The 18,259-nt window shown below is 40.6% G+C and overlaps 1 protein-coding gene across 6 annotated transcripts in view; it reads left to right on the forward strand.

Annotated features, from left to right (window-relative positions):
* tox2 (TOX high mobility group box family member 2) overlaps positions 1 to 18,259 on the forward strand; it is a 154,188-nt gene that overhangs the window by 87,004 nt on the left and 48,925 nt on the right. For all 6 annotated transcript variants that reach the window (XM_034680817.1, XM_034680811.1, XM_034680795.1 and 3 more), the window contains one exon: positions 6,203 to 6,262. In XM_034680817.1, coding sequence (XP_034536708.1) covers positions 6,203 to 6,262 — 60 coding nt within the window. The remainder of the gene's footprint in view (positions 1 to 6,202; positions 6,263 to 18,259) is intronic.

The following is an 18,259-nucleotide window of genomic DNA, read 5'->3' on the forward strand; positions in this document are numbered from 1 at the left end:
CCTTTGCTCAATTGTTTTGCTGTAGATTTGACCGCTATGATTAATGACCTCAAAGCCTCAGGAAAGCAAACACACAGAGAGAGAGAGAGACACGGCCAGCTCGCCCTTCTCTTACAAACCTTCCTTTTTCTCCTCATCAACTGCTCGTATGTTCACGAGGCACGTTATGACTTCTGCTAAAAGATAATATGAGAGAGCTTACAGGAGAGAAAGATCATAAAGTCATAAAATGTATTGTGATGTCAGGAAAAAAACAGTTCATTAACAGAGTAGCTCCCTGTTGATATCTACCATTACTGTAGGGCCTTGTGCATTATTCATTTGTTCTTAGTGCATTTTTATTGTTGTTTAAAGTGCTCATTAAAGAAATATATACATTTTTTCTAATAAATCTCTCCATCAGAGTACTGCACATCTACGCTTACATTACTTCCTAATATTTCAGAGCCTTTGGCATCTTCCATTTGGTAAAAATGTTATAAGAAAAACAGAGAAGGGACCAAAGATGAACTGGACCTCTTGCTTAGACATCAGGTTCAAATTAGTCAAACATAAAGATAGGTGTCCTGGGTCTTCCTCTGACTTTAGTACTCACAGAAGACAGAAATATTAACCATTTTTAACTTGTTTGGTGTCAAAGTCTTCAATTTGTACCTTAAAACACACAGATTTGTAAGCTATTGCCACCTGATCTTATCTATATACTAAGCTAAGCTAATTGCCTGCTGAGCTACAGCTTATAGACTGTACTGAGAAAGTGGACAAAGTTGGTTTAAAAGTGAACACCAAAGGGGAAGTGCCTCTTACCTGCATTCTTTCAAATGACCAGTAGGGGGCAACTGTACTGGGTGCAAAAACAGTTGCGTGAAGCAACAAGACTAAATTGCTATTGTTTGAAATTTTATCGGTATTTATTGTGCTAACTAGTTAATGGTCTCAGTTGCTGGTTCCAATTCACCGTTACGTCATAATTTTCGTTTCTTTAATTATATACAAAATAGGGTCACTTTGAGCTAAAAAAAACAAAACAAAAAGCAAAATGGCTACAACCAGAATGTAACAGTAAAGACCTAAAATATTGAATATCTTAACAAATAGGTGACATCACTGTGATTGTGTCCAAAATGTATACCTCATGTGCCAAAGCTTCATATTTTCAGGGCTAAGAATCTTCTAATTTGTGCAGAAGGTGAACTAATGTTTCCAAAATTTCCCCATTTTCTCTCAGGTTGATTCTCTTTGGAGTCAGGCCATCAAACTTAAATTGGCATCGGGTAAGTGCATGCCAAAGGTCATGCACGGATTTGTTAGCTTGAGTCCCCACATTCGTCTGTACAGTACACTTAGCTTAACTGAGCAGTTTGCTAACCGCAAAGAGGCAGGAAAAAGTTATTTTTACCTTTCCCCTGGATTTAGACATTGTTTGTTATTCTAACAACTCTGCCCTCAGTGACTCCTTCACATTGTGCTTCAGGAGCAACACTGCAGTTTGCTCCTTGACATTCTGTATAATTGTTTTCTACTTACTCTGTTTTGCTATTAGAGATTGGATTTGCAGGTGTGAAAACAACCTATGCCTAGACACCATCACATTTGATACCATGTGATTAGGACAGCATGTAAAATAATTTTCTTGTTGCAGTAAAGACAGTGATTTCATATTTTCATTGCAGAATACAATGATTGTTCCTCCAGCTAGCTAATAGTGCTATCAGACAGAAATCGCTGCACTCAAAGTAACTGTTCCATCAGATGCTGAATGATAATGTGGAGAGAGCACTGGTGCTTCAAATTGAACAATGTTGCAAGGAATTGCTTTTTTATTTTTGGTTTGTACTGTGCTCTGACTGTAGCATTTAAGAGATAGAAACAGAAATTAAAGAAGATTTTATTGTCTAGGAATCTGGCTGGAACTCACTTGTTGAAAATGTGAACTGTCTCACTGAATCTCACTCCCAATTAATCAAATACAGGGACTTGTGGTCCATGTCCCTGGGTTTTGAAATATGTCACTCAGTATCATTTTAGGGTAAAGTTTGGCAAGTGCAGGGCTCAAGAGTCAAGTTAACATAAGAGACATGCAGAACCTGGTTACATGTTCAGAATAAAGTTTGCTTACCAACATTGTAGACCTCTTTTTTTCCTTTGACTTACAAAAAATGTTGACAAAAGCTTATATTTGTCTCACATGGGAAGAGTTAATGTCCTGTGTTAGATCCAACTAAACATGGCCGCTAACAACTTTCCAACCCTTTTTTTATTGTTCACTCAATGTGCAATAGTTACACTCCTAACGTCTTTGCTTCAATATGAATGTCACAGAGGCTAGACGCAATCGCTGTGAACCACCATAGCAGGCAGGACAGAACAGTGCTGCGTGTGTGTGAGGATGTCTGAGTATATGTGTATGTGAAGCTTCTGCTGTGAGTTTACCTCTCGTGGTTCTGCAACCGCATACTGCAATGTGAAATCACCAATGTTACACCCTTGTTGGATCAATATGAAAGGACAAAGGCGGTAAAGGCAGAGTCGCATTGCTATATTGTTGCAGACTTGCCATATGAAGAGGGCTTATGTCTCTTGGCATCATAAAGACCCATTAAAGAAAATAAAACAATACAGTGTATCATATTGTATTATATTGTATGGCTTGTATTTTTATCATAGCAGATTCTGCCATGTTGTGTCATATCGTATCGAATTGTATCATATTGTATCGTATCCATATACTATATAAAATATGGACGTAGTATCAGTGACGTCACCCATCTATTCCTGAACACTGTTTTGAAGCCAATCGACGGCAGCAGCCAAATTGGAAATGCGGCCTGCATTTCCGACCGGGAGTCAAGTCACTCATGTCCTTATTTGGGCAAAAAATCGTAATCTTATTATCTTCTGAACCGTCGTGTTAGAAAAAAAATTCACCCCCCGTACAGTGTGTGCCGATAGAGAGATTAGCTTTGTAGGGCCAAGCCGTTTTTTGAACCAGGCTGTAAACATGTTTATTAATGCTGCAAAGATCGTCTTTTTCCCATTCATGTCTATGTGGTTTCCGGTGTTTCTGAAGGCAGCCTCAAGCGGCTTCTCGATGAATTGCCGTTTATAACACTCCCACATGGGCTTCATCGTTTGAGACTGGAGGTTGCCGCTTGATCGTATCATATTGTATGATATCTTATCGTATGGCATAGCATGGCATCATATCGCATTTTATCGTATCACATTGCATCACATCTCATTGTATTGTTTTGTATCCTAACCTATTGTCTTGTATCATCTTGTATCCTAATTTTATGGCATCGCATCCCATCGCACAGTATCGTATCGTATAGTATTGTATTGCATTGCATCACATTGCATCATATTACATTGCATCATACCGTATGCTAATATATCCTGACCTTATGTATTGTAATGTAGCGTATCCTATTGTATGGTATAGTATCTTAAAGTTTTGTATATTGAAATAGCTGATGTCTATCTTCAGTGTCCCATTATATTGCCTTAAGCCGCTAAATAAGCTGTTGTGTGTGATGACTTGGAGAGAAAACTGGCTAATAGTACAGTCAATCTAGTTGCTGGCTTATTTCACCTGGTGCTCAAATGGCTATTAAAAGATTGTGGCTAAATTTTGGGCCCTGTCCACCACTTGAGAAACCTCCCCTCCAGTGCAACAGGCACATATCCATCCCTTCTTTTGACCTTACAGTAACAGCGGCTATTCATCGTAACCTCGTCTGGCGGTCTTGAGGTGTATTTTGTTTCCTCATAAATGGCCGGTGCCCAATGGTGTCAGACGGGACAGTGGAGAAGGCTTCTGGGAGTGTGTGTGAATGTGAGTGTGAGTGTGTGCATGTGAATGTTTATACGCATGTGTCTTTCAAGCTGCGGCCTCTGGCTGTGACCTCAGTGTTAATCACACTACAGCCAGAACAACCACGGGCTCGATCGCCACTGCTCCTCCTCCTCCTCCCTGACTCTTTCATTCATGCTCTCTGTCCTCACCCTCTGTTTTTATTTCTCTCCCTCTCTCTCTGTATCCCTCCAAACCTACAGAATCTCTCCTACTGTACCTCCCACTTACACATGATCTCTGCCCCAGTCCTTTACCATTAGCTTGGGGGTACACCCTCCTCTTTCTCGTTCCCATAACCTCAAACTGTCACCTTTTCTCCAGTCTATAAGCCTCTCCTTTAGGCTTCTTGAGCTCGCTGTTTCTGAGGTCTGAGGTCTGTATTAGCGGGGTCTCCCTAGCCTCCCATTTCTGGCATGGTGCAAAGTGCTAACAGCAGTTTTCACCTCAAGGAGTCTATGTGGGCTTGATCACTAGCTAGGAAGCTGGATGGCAGGCTTGTGGTTAAGGTTTATTTGTCATTTGATGGCTTTGTTTTTTTGTTTGGCTTGTCAGAAAGAGCTTCTCAGGACTCTTCTCAAAATGGACACTGTACATCAAACTCCATGGCTCCATGGTTAGGGCTATCAAAAACATCACAGAGGCAGGTTAAACAACAGCACAAATCAAAAGTGCTTTCTACCACTTTTAAGGCCCTGTGTGGTTTGGCACCTTGCTATATCTCTGAGCTAATCTCCACCTGTGACCAAATGTACTGCCTGAGATCTTCAGATAAAACTCTTTTTATTAGTTTCAAAGTCAAGCCTGACAACAAAAGGTGATGGTGATGGTGCAACAAAAGGCTAAAGAAGGACAACGCATCTCCACCCCCTCCTACTGTACAAAAATAATGATACAAGTGTAAGTTATATGGTGTTCTCACCTTATATTGCCTGTACTTGGCTAATCCTGTGCACACAGCGTCCCAGGAGTCACTTTTGTCAACAGAGCTGGCGTTAATTACCCCATTAAAACTAAACTTCTCGAAAATGAACGCCTGAGCATAAATCAGCATGATGAGAATCAAATTTATGATACAAATGACATGCGGTTATATTTAAGAGAAGTATATTTCTATTTTAAAGTTTGACCCATGTGCCATCTGTCAATATGGAGGACATGGATGTGTGGTTTATGGCCTTTACTGCATCCAAACAGCAGGGAAAGCTCTATGTCTTTCACTTTACTTTTAGGAGGCTACCACGCTGTCCATCTTTATCAATGTCAGTTCTTAAATCCTTTGCTTTGATCTGTTTATTTTGTTCTTCTTTACCATGTGTATACTTTATCAGATTACATGCATTGTTAATTCTGAATTCACTTTTGAAATCCCTTCAGAAACTCTCTCCGTGCTCGGTCAGTGAAAGCAGGTTCTCTGGTTGTTAATTATTGCTGCTGCAGTTGGATTTAAGTTACAGTTAGTCAAAAGCCTGGTGCGTCCCCTGCAGTCGCTGAAGGGAGCCTTTGCATTTGTATGAACTACTTAGTGCTTTCAAAAATGTCTTATTTAAAGTACTGGGAATGAGAGCAGACTGGCTTGATCACTGGCTGGTTGGCAGAGTTGCAAAAGCAGGTTAGGTCTGGTTAGAAGCAGCGTTCTGTATATGATGGATTTTTAGAAAATGAAAGAATTTGGCAACCTCTATGTTAATGTTTTACTCACCACCTCCATTCTACAGATTTGGAAAACCCTCACCATGATGTGGATCAGTCTGAGATGCATGAGCCTCCTACAGCTTCCCAAAAAATGTGACTCCTACAGAAATCATCTTTAGCACTTATCTTTGAGTCTAAAGTAAACACAGAAAGTAGGTCCCTGGAAATTCCTGTAGCTGCAAACCGTGCGGCACAGCAAATCAATTTCTGGGTCGACTGCGGGCTGACTCACCTGTCATATGCTGTTTGATAATGCGAATGTTGCCTTTGATTTTATCCGACTGGCCAACTTGCTGGGCGACTCGCTAACTAGATAGCCGTTGGGGCAAGTGTTGAGCTCTCAGTGTTGTGATTATCACTCTTTGTCGCCGTGTGACACCCTTGGGATCACAGCAGTTAGGTGTACGCACACTTACAGTCTCATGCTGCAGGCAAGCTGAGACGAAGAGTGCGAGTTACACGAGCTTTGACAGGGCCTAATTATACGTGTCTCTAATGAACTGTAATTACTGACATCCACCAGAGCAAAGAGGTCTATAAGCCGAGGACTCGCAGTCATTAGGCTTCTGTGTTACACTGTTTCTGTATCTCCACTGACTGACTGAAAATCTCTGTTTTCTCATTCCTCTCTCTGTCTCTCTTTCTCTACAGTTTGATGGTGACAACATGTACATGAATGAAAACAACCACGAGTTCCTCCCGCCAAACCAGGTGAGTCCAAATTGCCCCTAATGGAAAACCTTCTCTTTTCCTCTTATTTCATCCGTGCAGCACAGAGTGATTGTTGGCAGAGTTGTTGCAGAGCCATTTTCCTTCCACCATCATTCAAGCTTGTTAGGATGGACGACAAATTGTTGTTACTGAAACAACCACAGAGTCATACATCAGCCTACATCAGCTACAAAGCAAAGAGACTTTCAAAAATAGTTCAGCCATGTTTTATGCTGACACTAAATACAGCATTCCTCTTTGCATTCTGCACCGTACAGCTAGAAAATTCAGGAATGTTCATTTGAGTTTGACTGGAGAAAATCAGAACTAATTTGTTTCAGAGCCTAAAATCTAAACACAGTGCCTCTTTCAATTCAAGGTTTTAGATCTAAATTGCATCTCTGTTATATACTGTTTTACCTTGGCACAAAGGCTCTGCTTAGTTAGTTGTTATAAACACGATTTGAGTCCCACAACCTGTAGCTTATTGCACCAGTTAAATGCATGTTGTGTCTTAAACAAGGATGCAAAGTCATCCCTAAACCATCCGTTTAAATTAGCTAGTTTGTAACTTCAGTTGTGTCATTGTTTACCACAGAGACAGGAGGTTCATCATAAAGAGTAGTGCATAACATCCAAACTTGCCAAAATATTGTTGCAGGTATGACATTTTTCTAACATTGCAAAGCAGATGGATTGGCCAGATTCTATGTCTGTCATCAGGAAAATCTATCTTGTGAAGCTTAAATCTGATATGCTTGCTCCCACTCAGAGAATGGATGGACCAATCAGCCAAGAGACAGTAGCTGTGGGCGTGGTTTAGTTGATAAACTTTATTTATATCGCACTTTTCTTAACAAGGTTACAAAGTGCTTCACAACAAAAAAGCAGAGAATTATAAAAAAACGGTGCAAGCAGGGGAGAAAAAAGACAGAAGCAAAACAAGACATCAGAATGCAGAGCAAGTTGTAGAATTCGGGGTGCAGAAATGCCTCCTTATAAAAAAAATTTTTTAGTGAGGATTTAAAAGAAGTCAAGGTTGTGGACTGTCTAATTGTCAGTGGCAGGGAGTTCCACAAACTTGGAGCTCTGATTGAAAAGGCCCGGTCACCTTTTGTTTTAAGGCGGGATCTTGGCACAACCAGCAGAGATGCATCCACAGACCTGAGGGGCCGCCCAGGCACATAGGGGGTTAAAAGGTTGCTTAAATAGTTTGGGGCCTGTCCATTTAAAATTTTAAAAGTAATCATTAAGATCTTAAAATAGACACAATAAAAATCTCGCAGCCAATGTAAGCTGGCAAGGACATTTAATCCGAGGGGCTGCATTTTGAACTAGTTGGAGTCTGTGGAGGGAGCTCTGATTGATACCTGTTATAAGTGCATTACAATAATCAAGACGAGAAAAAATAAAAGCATGGATGACTTTGGACAGATCGGAGGGGTAAAGGAAATATCTTATTTTGGAGATGTGTTTCAGGTGGAAAAAACAGGATTTAACAGTATTTTTAACATGAGTGTCAAATGATGTGAGCAAAAAGCTACTGCAAGCCTGGAAACAATGGCAGCGCATGAAGACATTAGCGTGGATGCAGCAGTGGCAGCTGCTTTATCAGAAATGGACAACATTTATTTATTAATAGAAGAACAATATTATATTTGTCGATAAAAATAAAAACCTATATAGTAATCTACTTCATCATACATCAGGGCAAAGGTTTGAAACCTGATGGAAGGTTGCTATTTGGTCACAATGTATGCAAGACTTTTATTTCTTAGAAGTAGGAGGAAATCAAAGAAAGTATTAAAACCTTATACAAAAAGCACTGTGTCACTTTTTCTGTGAGGCAACTGTGTTGAATATAGAATCTTAACGGTAATAAGTTAGATTTATTATATTCCAACGTGCAGTCATCCTCTGTTCTCAGTTTTTATTTCAATAAGAGCCAAGCAGAAAGCGCTGCTCTGCTCTGAGTGAGTTTTGGCCTCATTGCAGAGGATTTATGAAGTCCGAACAGAGGGGGAGTCAGTCAGCGCTGTTCAACACTACATGGCAACCATGCAAGATACACTGTAGCACAGCTGGTCGCAACAACTGGGAGACCATATGGTTGTGTTTGGACAGGGGGATTTGTGGAGTTTGGGAATAAGCTCATCTGACATACACAGGAGAGCAGGGAATTTGTCCCTGTCGATTGCAATTATTAGAAGCCACCCACAGGCTACAGTAGTTTTTGTCTTTCTGTTTTAATTTTTTAATGCTCTAGTTTGTTAAAGAATGGCTGAAGGCCCGGACTTAGAAGTGCAGCTGTTGTGCTTCTTCTTCTAAATGATGCCTTAGCTTCATTTAGATAAATCTTACAACAAATATGTCTGCCACAAAGTGATTTTCAGGAGGATAGTGCCGTTATCTGACAGATTTCTCATGCTTTGGTACTTGGCTGTATGAAGAATCTCAAGAACTACTGCTTTTATCGCCCATTTCAATTCTGCTCATGTAGTTTTACTGCAGTGGTGATTGACTGATTACAAGTCCTGCTGATGTGCACAATGTTTTCTGCTGAATTACTGAGGGACAGATAAAACATTGCAAATGTGGCATAGAAGATAGACGGAGAGAGAGAGAGAGAGAGAGAGAGAGAGAGAGAGAGAGAGAGAGAAAGAAAGAAAGGTGGGGAAGCAGGAGAGGAAGAGACAGAAAGAGAGAGAGGGGGGGAATAGCGTGAAAGACGGTGACGGGATGAGAGACGATTTTTGCTTTGCTCTGTGTTATACTTTGTTTACTCAAGATCTTCTCATATTTGACATGTGCCTTGCTCTATTCTCCGCTTCACCAAGTTTAGCCTCTCCTTCTCTCTGACAGCTAGAATCAGGGAGGGCCTGAGGGGTGGACACACACTCAGACAACAAAACGTAGAGACGGAGGAAACAGTAAAATCAGGCATCTGCACCTCTTTAAGTGTCCTAATCCTTCCACACCTTGATTCTAAGCAGATTTTATGCATGTAGTGTGACAACATCCAAAACGGCATTAAGTATACTGAGAAAAAATCAGTCAGTATATTAAAAAGGCTTCATGGTTAGGGTTGCTGTGGATCCTCTCGTGCATATATTGTAGTTGGTGGTGAAACATCTATAGGAAGATCTATAAAAATATAATATCATAAATACATTCAATCCTTCTATATGTGTTCTTAAAGGCGCTGTGAGGAGTTTTAACTGGTTTTAAAGAAGTCTCTGTCTGAAACTGATGCCTCTTCATGACCTGTATAGTAAAATGAGTTTATCAGCACCAAGATTGGTGATTTCTAGAGAGTTAACAAAAAAAGGCTTTTTATCACCTGAAAAACATTATCAAAGTGCGTCAGTTTCTCTCTCAAGCCAATGCAGAGACACTAGTTCATTACTTTATCACCTGCAGAATTGACTAATGTAATGCTCTTCTTTCTGGTCTTCCCAAAAAGAACATCTTTCAGCTTCAGCTGCTCCAAAATACCGCTGCTAGAATGCTGACAAAGACCAGATAGAGAGCCCACATTACACCCATTTTGAGGTATCTGTATTGGCTTCCAGTATCTTTTAGAATAGATTTTAAGATTATTTTATTGGTTCTTAAATCTCTTAATGGTCTTGGCCCTTCTTATTTATCAGATTTGCTTTTATCATATGAGCCAGTGAGAGCCCTCAGGTCTTTGGGTAGTGGACTTTTAATTCACCAAAAGCTAGAACAAAGACCCACGGTGAGGCAGCTTTTTATCATCATGGCCCACGCCTGTGGAACACCCTACCTGAAGATCTGAGGGCTGCATAGAGCATAAACATTTTTAAAAGGAAACTCAAGGTCTTTTTATTTTTATTTATATATATATATATATATATATATATATATATATATAAATTTTTTTTTTTATTTTATTTTTTAATTGATTGTATTTTAAGTTGTTTTTATGTACATCACTTTGTGCTACAATGTCATTGTATGAGAAGTGCTTTATAAATAAAGTCGGATTGGTTGATACTTCATACTGAATTTTAGTGCATACCAGTTGAAATCTCTGCAAAAAAAAAACCCTGTCAATATCTGGCACTCCCCCTGAAGTTTCTCTGCCCGTAAAGTTTGGCCTCGAAAAGTAAGCTAGCAGCGGGAGGAGTTGTTATTCTTTATATCATTTTCTTTTTACAGAATGTTTTGTACTCACAGCTGATACTGGAGAAGGATTCTCAAAAGGAAGTATGTTTTCTGTTGAAGTATTGTTTTAGAAAAACTCTACAACCAGGGCTTTGCTAGGTAAAAGACCAAAATGGCCAAGTGTAGGATTTAATGTTGATGCAGGGGTGTTCACGTTATTCAAACATACAGTATATTAGAACACCAGAATTCACATGACACCATGATGAGTAATGTCAAACCAGTAAGTCTGGTCATCTAACATCAATAAATCAGAATTTGGAAAGTTCTGTTGTTACATTACAATTTTACGTAGCAACAAATCAATACATTACTTCATCACTCTGCATCCTGCAGAAAGTTGTCTTGAGCAAAGAAAAATAGGACTAAATTGTTCATTTGCTCCCACAGCAAATGCACGCTTTAGCAATAGTCACGTCTTTACTACAGGGGGTGATGGTGCTCATGGGAAATGCAGTCTTTATCCTGGAAAGACTACCGATTTGTCCAAATGGGTCATTAGAATCAACACAACATGAAAACTCCTCACTGTGCCTTTAATGCTGAAAACACCATACTCTGTCTTATTCTCATAATTGGGGCACTTTGAAGTTTGAAAGCAAGATATTAAACTATTTAACCATTTGACATAATCACATTCAAAAGGCTATCAGCTGCCAATCAAGCTAAGATTTTAGAATCCAACAAAGATACAACAAAATGTTTCCACTAAATATTTAACAGCTCCTCATGCCTTATCTTCTGAAGTGTTTCTGGAGCTGTTTCACAACCACCCACTAGTAGTTTGAAATAGTATCCAGCTGTGCGCAGCTTCTTAAAATCTTTTTGCACCACATTGTGCTAGAATTTATAAACATAATACCCCAGAACAAATACTTTTTAAGTCTGCATGGTGGTTTTTGAGAGTTCTTTTTCTCTTAACCTTGACTCATATGTTGCACTGATATGGGAAGGGTGCATATTGAATTAGCTTTATAAGTGTATGTGTTGCATCATTTCCTGTGAATACTCACTGATAGTGCATTAAAAGTACATTAAAAGTATAATAAGACCATAAGTTTGCTGTGGAGTACATATTTCATGCCAGTCTTTTTCATTGCATTGTGTGTTTGATTTATTAAAGGGAAGCTTGAAATACATTAAGAAAGTATAAATGTGTTATGCCTGTGTTGTTGTTGTGATAAAGAATGGACTTGGTTTGACTAACAGAGGGATAACATGGCTGCGGGGGTAATTTTTTATTAACTACTTTTATTCCTGAAGAAACAGTATATACAGTAGCTGTGTTATTCTCAATATATTCCATCTCGAATAAAAACAAATGCCTTAAGCTCACTTTTCTCCGCTTGCTGCTTTATTATCTCACTTCACTGTTCTATTTTTTTTTCTCAGTCTCTTTTACTCTCATTCTGGGTATGTTTTTCTTCTTTTCTCTCACCCCCCGTTGAATTTAAATGCATTTGGGTCAGCGGTTCCACCTCCAAACTGTGTGAAAGTGTGTCTCTCACTCCAGTCTCCTCATTTTATCGCTCTATTAAATCTGGATCACCTATATAAATTTCCTACATAAGGCCCTTTCATATAAGACATAAGCCCTGTTGAGTAACTCCCACCACGTTACAGCATCAGATAGTGACATGCTTAGATGGGTATGTTCTCGTGATGAGTCACGAAGAAACGGGGTCAGTGCCATTGTCATATCGATGTTCCTGTGAGCATCGCAGTCTGACCCTGCTTAGTCCTCTCTGCTGTTTCTTCTTGCATTCTCCCTCTCTCTCCCCCCCTCCAGCAGAGTGACAAAGTGTTAGTGATACAAAGACAAGGTCAGGGACCCCGGTCTTGGCATCAACAAGCTCTTTGTCTGCCCCTGTGGCCACTGACCGTCGTCTCTGCAACAATGTACAAAAGAGTAGAAGTAGACGACAAGAAGCTACAGCTTAGCCTGATGTCTCTGCTGAAGTTTGATCCATCCCCGGAGCATGAAAAGAGACATAGACTCACCACAGTGGGAAGTGGAAGACCTTCTTTTTTATTATAAAGGCTTCTGTAGACCTTCACCTGAAGTGGGATTTCTGTTGCTGGTACCAAACAGAGCAGTACGAAGCGATGTGATCAAAGATAATACACGGTGGAGGTATGCCTTCTCATAGCAGCAAAGTGAAAGAAACAGTATACTTCATCAGCACTTTACCTTGACAATGCTTCGCTTTGATGTCTTTCTCCCTGACTTATGAATTCATTTAGCAGAACTGCTGTTTGAGAGAAATATGTCACCGGAAAAAACGAGGTGGAAATGGAAAAGAGTGGAAGCAGGAGAGAGTGAGGGAGGGAGGAGGGAGGGGGGAAGATGGAGAAACTGCACAGGGGAATAATTCGGCTAATGGAGTGACTGTTTGGATATTCAGCAGAAGTAGGAACGGAGATTATGATCTTGCAATTAGCGTAACAAGGTTTTATTGATTGGCTGCCGCTGTAGCGTCTTTGCTGCCAAGACGCTGCATGTGGTTTTAGCATGCACAGTGTGTTTGTGTGTGTGTGTGTAGCCAAGCCAGTCACACCAGTACAACTACCACAAGTACTAGAGCAGAATCCAGCTCAGTTTTACCATCAAACTGTGGCCATTTCATGAGCATCAAAGCATAAATATTATAGATTACTGAGTTGAAAGGGTATGTTTGAATGCCTGATGATAGAGTGGACTACATTTGCATTTTCCCGCTCACTTTTAAGTTAATGCATCGGCCTCCTACGTCCCTGTTTGAGTAAAATGCAGGTATGAAAAGGCGGCTTCTAGTAATTTTAAAGTTTATCTGCTTGTTTTACATGCAGGGAGTTCAAATGATGTTTTAAGAGTGAGTTTGATGCTATTTCTCGGCCCAGCTTTTCTGTGCTTTTTTTGTAGTTGGCAAGGATTGCACCGAGCCCCTTTGGGTGTTGTAATTGTAATTAGAGAGGTGTTAGAGTGCCAACAGCAGATATGTGAGACACAAAAAAGCAGAGACAGATTGTTGAATCCAAAGAAAGTTTTTTTTATGGCAGCAAACAGATGTGATTAAGAATAAGTTTATGAAACACATTGAACTTTTAATGAGGCCTTTGTGTTATTCTGAAGGTTTTAATGAGAGATTTCGTTCTGCAACAGATTTGATGTCTGTCACAGTTTTTATGCTTAAACTTGTACAAACTCTGTCAGATGAAATTGATGAAGTCCTCCTCCACAGCTCCCTTGTGTCTCTCATCTTTCTCCCATATGTTTTTGATAAACCATTGTAGAACATGATCCCGTAGTCTTTTATGTCCAACCTTTGACAAATCTATCACCTCGTCCCTCTGCGCTCTGAATTAAAGGCCCATTCCACCTCTCCAGTTTAGATGAGTAATTCTCTTGTTTGGCAGCAACCCAAAAGCCAGCCGGTCCGTCTGGACCCTCAGCAGAGCCTGATTGGTCGGGTTCAGTCGTGTGTGACTGACAGGAAGCCCTCTGATTGGGGGAGACGGTATCTTCGGATCATTGCACTGATTAAAGCCTCGCAGCGGCGTTTTGTAAACTCCCGCCGTTCGAGGTCCCTGCGCCAGCGCCCCAGCCCTGCTGGTCTGAATTACAGCTTGGTCGCATTAGTCTGATTTACAGCTTCCTCCCGCTGTTTAGACTGGAGCAGGGGACCTGAGTGGCAGGCTCCACCTCCACTGCACTTCCACCTGCCCCCTCCTCTCTCATGGATTCTCCCACTTTGTGCCACATGCTTTCCTTGACATCTCTATCTCCCCAATCACTCTTCAACCCCCCCCCTTCTTTTTATACCACCTCACTTGAATTACCTCCCTCTGCTACATATTTCACACAGCTATTTCTTAACTTCTTGTCCAACTTCACTCTTTCCCCCCCCCTCGACCTACCTGCTGAAACTTTCTCGTCTTCTCAAAACTGATTCCAATACATAGCCTTCACTGTTCGTTGATACTATGAACTCCTCCAATGCACAGAAACAGACATATTAACTTTTTTGACTTACTACGTATAGATTTGATATATTAGCTCAGCTGTTGTATGACCTGGCTCAGTACACTGAAGGAATCCAAGCTAAACACCTTAAAACAAGCTAGGGGCTGCTAGCTAAACTAAGATTAGCAGCAGCTCAGCTAGCAGCCCCTTCTCACAAAATTTGCTAACTTAACCAACGTCACACTTCAAATTAGCATTGCACTGTTTCTTTCCACTGTTGTTTAATGATATTAACCTAAAATAAGTTCATCTTATCACAGAACAACAGTAGCCTGTAGCAGCCATGTTGGATATGACATGTGTGTAACAAGTAAGTGTTTTAGTGGCTTATCATTAGTGGTGGATAGAAGCATCGAGTGTGGTGGTTGACGTTAACTGATACTGCAATTTAGGCTGTAATGACAGCATCTCAAATACTGGTACACAACATATTGGAACAACTCTTCTCCTTTTATCTCCCTTCTTTCTTCTCTACCTTCTTTTTACCCTATTTCAACCCATCTCCACACTTCTCCTCTCCTCTTTCTTTATCCGTCTTTCCTAAAATGTCCCTCTGACAATGTCCCTTCACCTTTTGCAACCGGGTCCCCTCTAACCCGCCTCCCCCTTCTCTCTCTCTTTCCCCCACTCTTTTCTCTCTTTCCCTCTCTCTCACTCCATCTTTTGTGAAAAGGAAAACAAAGCACAGCCTGCCAAAATATTTCTATAGCTGTTCGCTGACGAAGCAGGGAGCGGAGACAATGCAAAAAGATGTGCAGGCATATTTGTCACAGCAGCAGAAAGATGGAAAGCTCTCTCTCTCTCTCTCTCTCTCTCTCTCTCTCTCTCTCTCTCTTTCTCTCACTCTCTCTTTCTCTCACTCTCTCTCTTTCTCTCCCTGTGGCCTTTTTACAGTCGTTTGGAAACTCCCCCCTACCTCACCCCCCTCACTCTCTCTCGGCCTGTTTAAAAGCCCCTCTGTTTGAAATACTCATCTGACATGGCACCACATAGAAATGCACAGCTGTATATTTGTGTAAGGCCCTTGCTCTGCCAAGCTGTCCATCCCCCTGTTGCCCCAGGTGATCAGATGAAACTAATGGCAACCTTAATGTGTTTGTGTAGGCCCTTTCACCCCATTGGAGAGAATGATGAGAGACCTAACACTCACTCTTGTACTAGATCACATGCCAGACTTTTATAAAAGGCCCAAAATGGCCAGTGTCTGTTTAGCCTTTCCACAGCCACGCAGATTTTCTATCTCCTTTAAAGATGAAATGAACAAAGTTTGCCTTGAACTCGCTTTCCCTCGTGGCTGTGGAAAAAAAAAGCTATGGGTTATTAGAGAGGAAAATGTTCCATTGAACTGAGATTCATTAGCAGAAATGCTCAGTTAATTATTGATGCTGTATCTTCAAGGTACGAAAAAAGGCTCTAAGCTGACATCGATCCATGTCGACTTATTTTCTCAGCTCAGAGAAAGTTAAAATGAGGTTATATCATTTTCTTATTAATCTGGTTAAGCAGAGTACAGCGGAGATATTGATACAAAGCCAGAGGCAGATAGCCTTTATGCTTTCACATTACACTTATAAATTTGTACGTCAGTTTAAGCCTCTGGTTGTGTTGCAAAAATGAGGGTTAACAATCTAAGGCAGTGCAGAAGCAGAAAATGTATCGCAAACTGTGATATTTGGCTGCTGTTTTGTGTTTGGTTAACAAGAGTAAGATTCTGAAGCTGTAGAGCAACTCTGTGAGGCAGCTTTCATTAGAATGCTAACACAAGGAAATGCAAATGCAGGGATGTTACGCAGGTATGTGTTCTGTGTTCACTATCATGAATAAGATAATTCATCAGTATCACACAAAAAACACAGCAAAGATTTAAATGTCTTTGATTTTAAACCAAGTACCTGATGATATAAAATGTTGACACAATTTTGACACTGAATAAAGTCTTCCAGTTTGACCCACTGCATAAAGACTGAAGGGAGAGTTCTCCTTCTCTTCCACCATCTGTGTGTAAACTTAGTCCCAATCCTGTTTCAATGTGATGAAACTACAACCTGATAGCTAGCTAGCTAGCTACTTCCATAAAATGACAACTGTGGGCAAAGATCTGTATCAGACAAGAAGGCAGGCCTGACGTCTTCTATCATTACTTAGAGGTTGTTCATACAGAAACATATTCAATAGAAAACTGTAAACTATTGTTGAGTTTTGGTTCTTTTGACATTGAAGCAGCATTCTGGGCAGCTGAAAACACAAACTTAGGAAAATAAGCTTAAGAGTAGAGTATTTTGAAGTCTTTTGCTTCAGTTTTCAGTCCAGTAAAATAGTTTGTACTCACTGTTTTGTTGAGGAACGCCTTTATGCACAGGTATGTTATGTTCTTCTGTTGTGTGCCATTACAAACTTATGCTGCCAACTGCTGGCCTGGAATGCATACTGCAGCGTTTGCATTCGTTTTGCAGATGTGTGCACGCAGATCATTATCAGAGGATTGACATATGAACACAGAGTTTGTGTTTTTAAACACAAAGATAAGACTTAAATGTATTTAATGAGGCCGTTCTCGTCCAAACAAGGCCTTATATTGCAAGTGACATATAAGTTTGTGGGTCAGTCTTTCCATCAGAAAAGGTCCCCTCCTACAATATTTATCAAGGATTCTATTTCTCCATCCTGGGCTTAGCTTAAAGAAATTCAGATATCCAAAGCATTTTATTTTTCTCTAAATGTAGAGTAATAACGGGTATGAAGATAGGTCTGGCTTTGCAAGACAAGGGGTTCCCTGAAGGGGCGACATTATTGTCAGTACCAAATTTTTTGGCAATCTGCTTAGCTCTTGTGGAGGTTGGAAAAACAAGAATTTGGCAATAAGAAAGAAAAAAAACATTAATATCAATTGGATTTATTCCCTGCAAACAAAATTTCATGGCAGAGCATTCAAACGTTGTTATATGTCTGTCCAGAGCAAAGTGGGGGACCAGCCAACTAACCAATAATCCTTACAGGCACACTGCTAATGTGGCTCCAAAGTATAAAATCAGGCCTCTTAAGCTCCCCCTCCTTGATTTGTCTCAGAAATATTAGTCTTGGATAAGCTGCAATGCTGGAGGTCCTTTTGTGCTGGATCGCGTCTGAGTTGCAGTGCTGAGCTCTAGTGAGAGACAGGGAGGTTCATTGACACTGGAGAGCTGTCTCCTCCACTCCCCTCCACTCCCCACCAGCCTCTTATTAACAATGGCACCAAGAGTACGAGGGTCCAGATGTTAGACTCCTGCTCCCACCAGCTGTGCCAGCCTCCGATACACAGCCTCATTGACTGTGAACCAGGGAGGGGAGACACTTAAGAACACACTGCCACCACACACACACAAACACACTGGCACACACACACACAAACACAGAGCAGGCAGTGTTTAAGAGTAAGTCTTCATTTAAATGAAAATCAGGGATACCTTGAAAACATTCACATAAAGAGCCATAACACTCGTGTATGCAGACACACAGTTGTCACACAGATTTAGTGGCACATACACACACTGGCAGACAATAGCACACACATATTCACCATCCACATGCACTCTCTCCTGGTGTATAGCAGAGTTATTTGTGGGTGACAGGATCCTAACAATTCTCAGAATAATGCACGTTTGTTTGGATGACTGCGCCATCAGCTCTCCCTTTGTTACACCCAACATTGTTAGAGTCAGTCGGTACTGATCCACCAACCTTTTATTGTGCTGTTTTTTTGTCCATTTACTTGTTCTTATAACAATAATTAGTTTTATCACTCATACACAGTAGTACCATTGTCAACT

This window comes from Notolabrus celidotus, chromosome 1 (genome assembly GCF_009762535.1).
Source record: "Notolabrus celidotus isolate fNotCel1 chromosome 1, fNotCel1.pri, whole genome shotgun sequence".
NCBI lineage: Eukaryota > Metazoa > Chordata > Actinopteri > Labriformes > Labridae > Notolabrus > Notolabrus celidotus.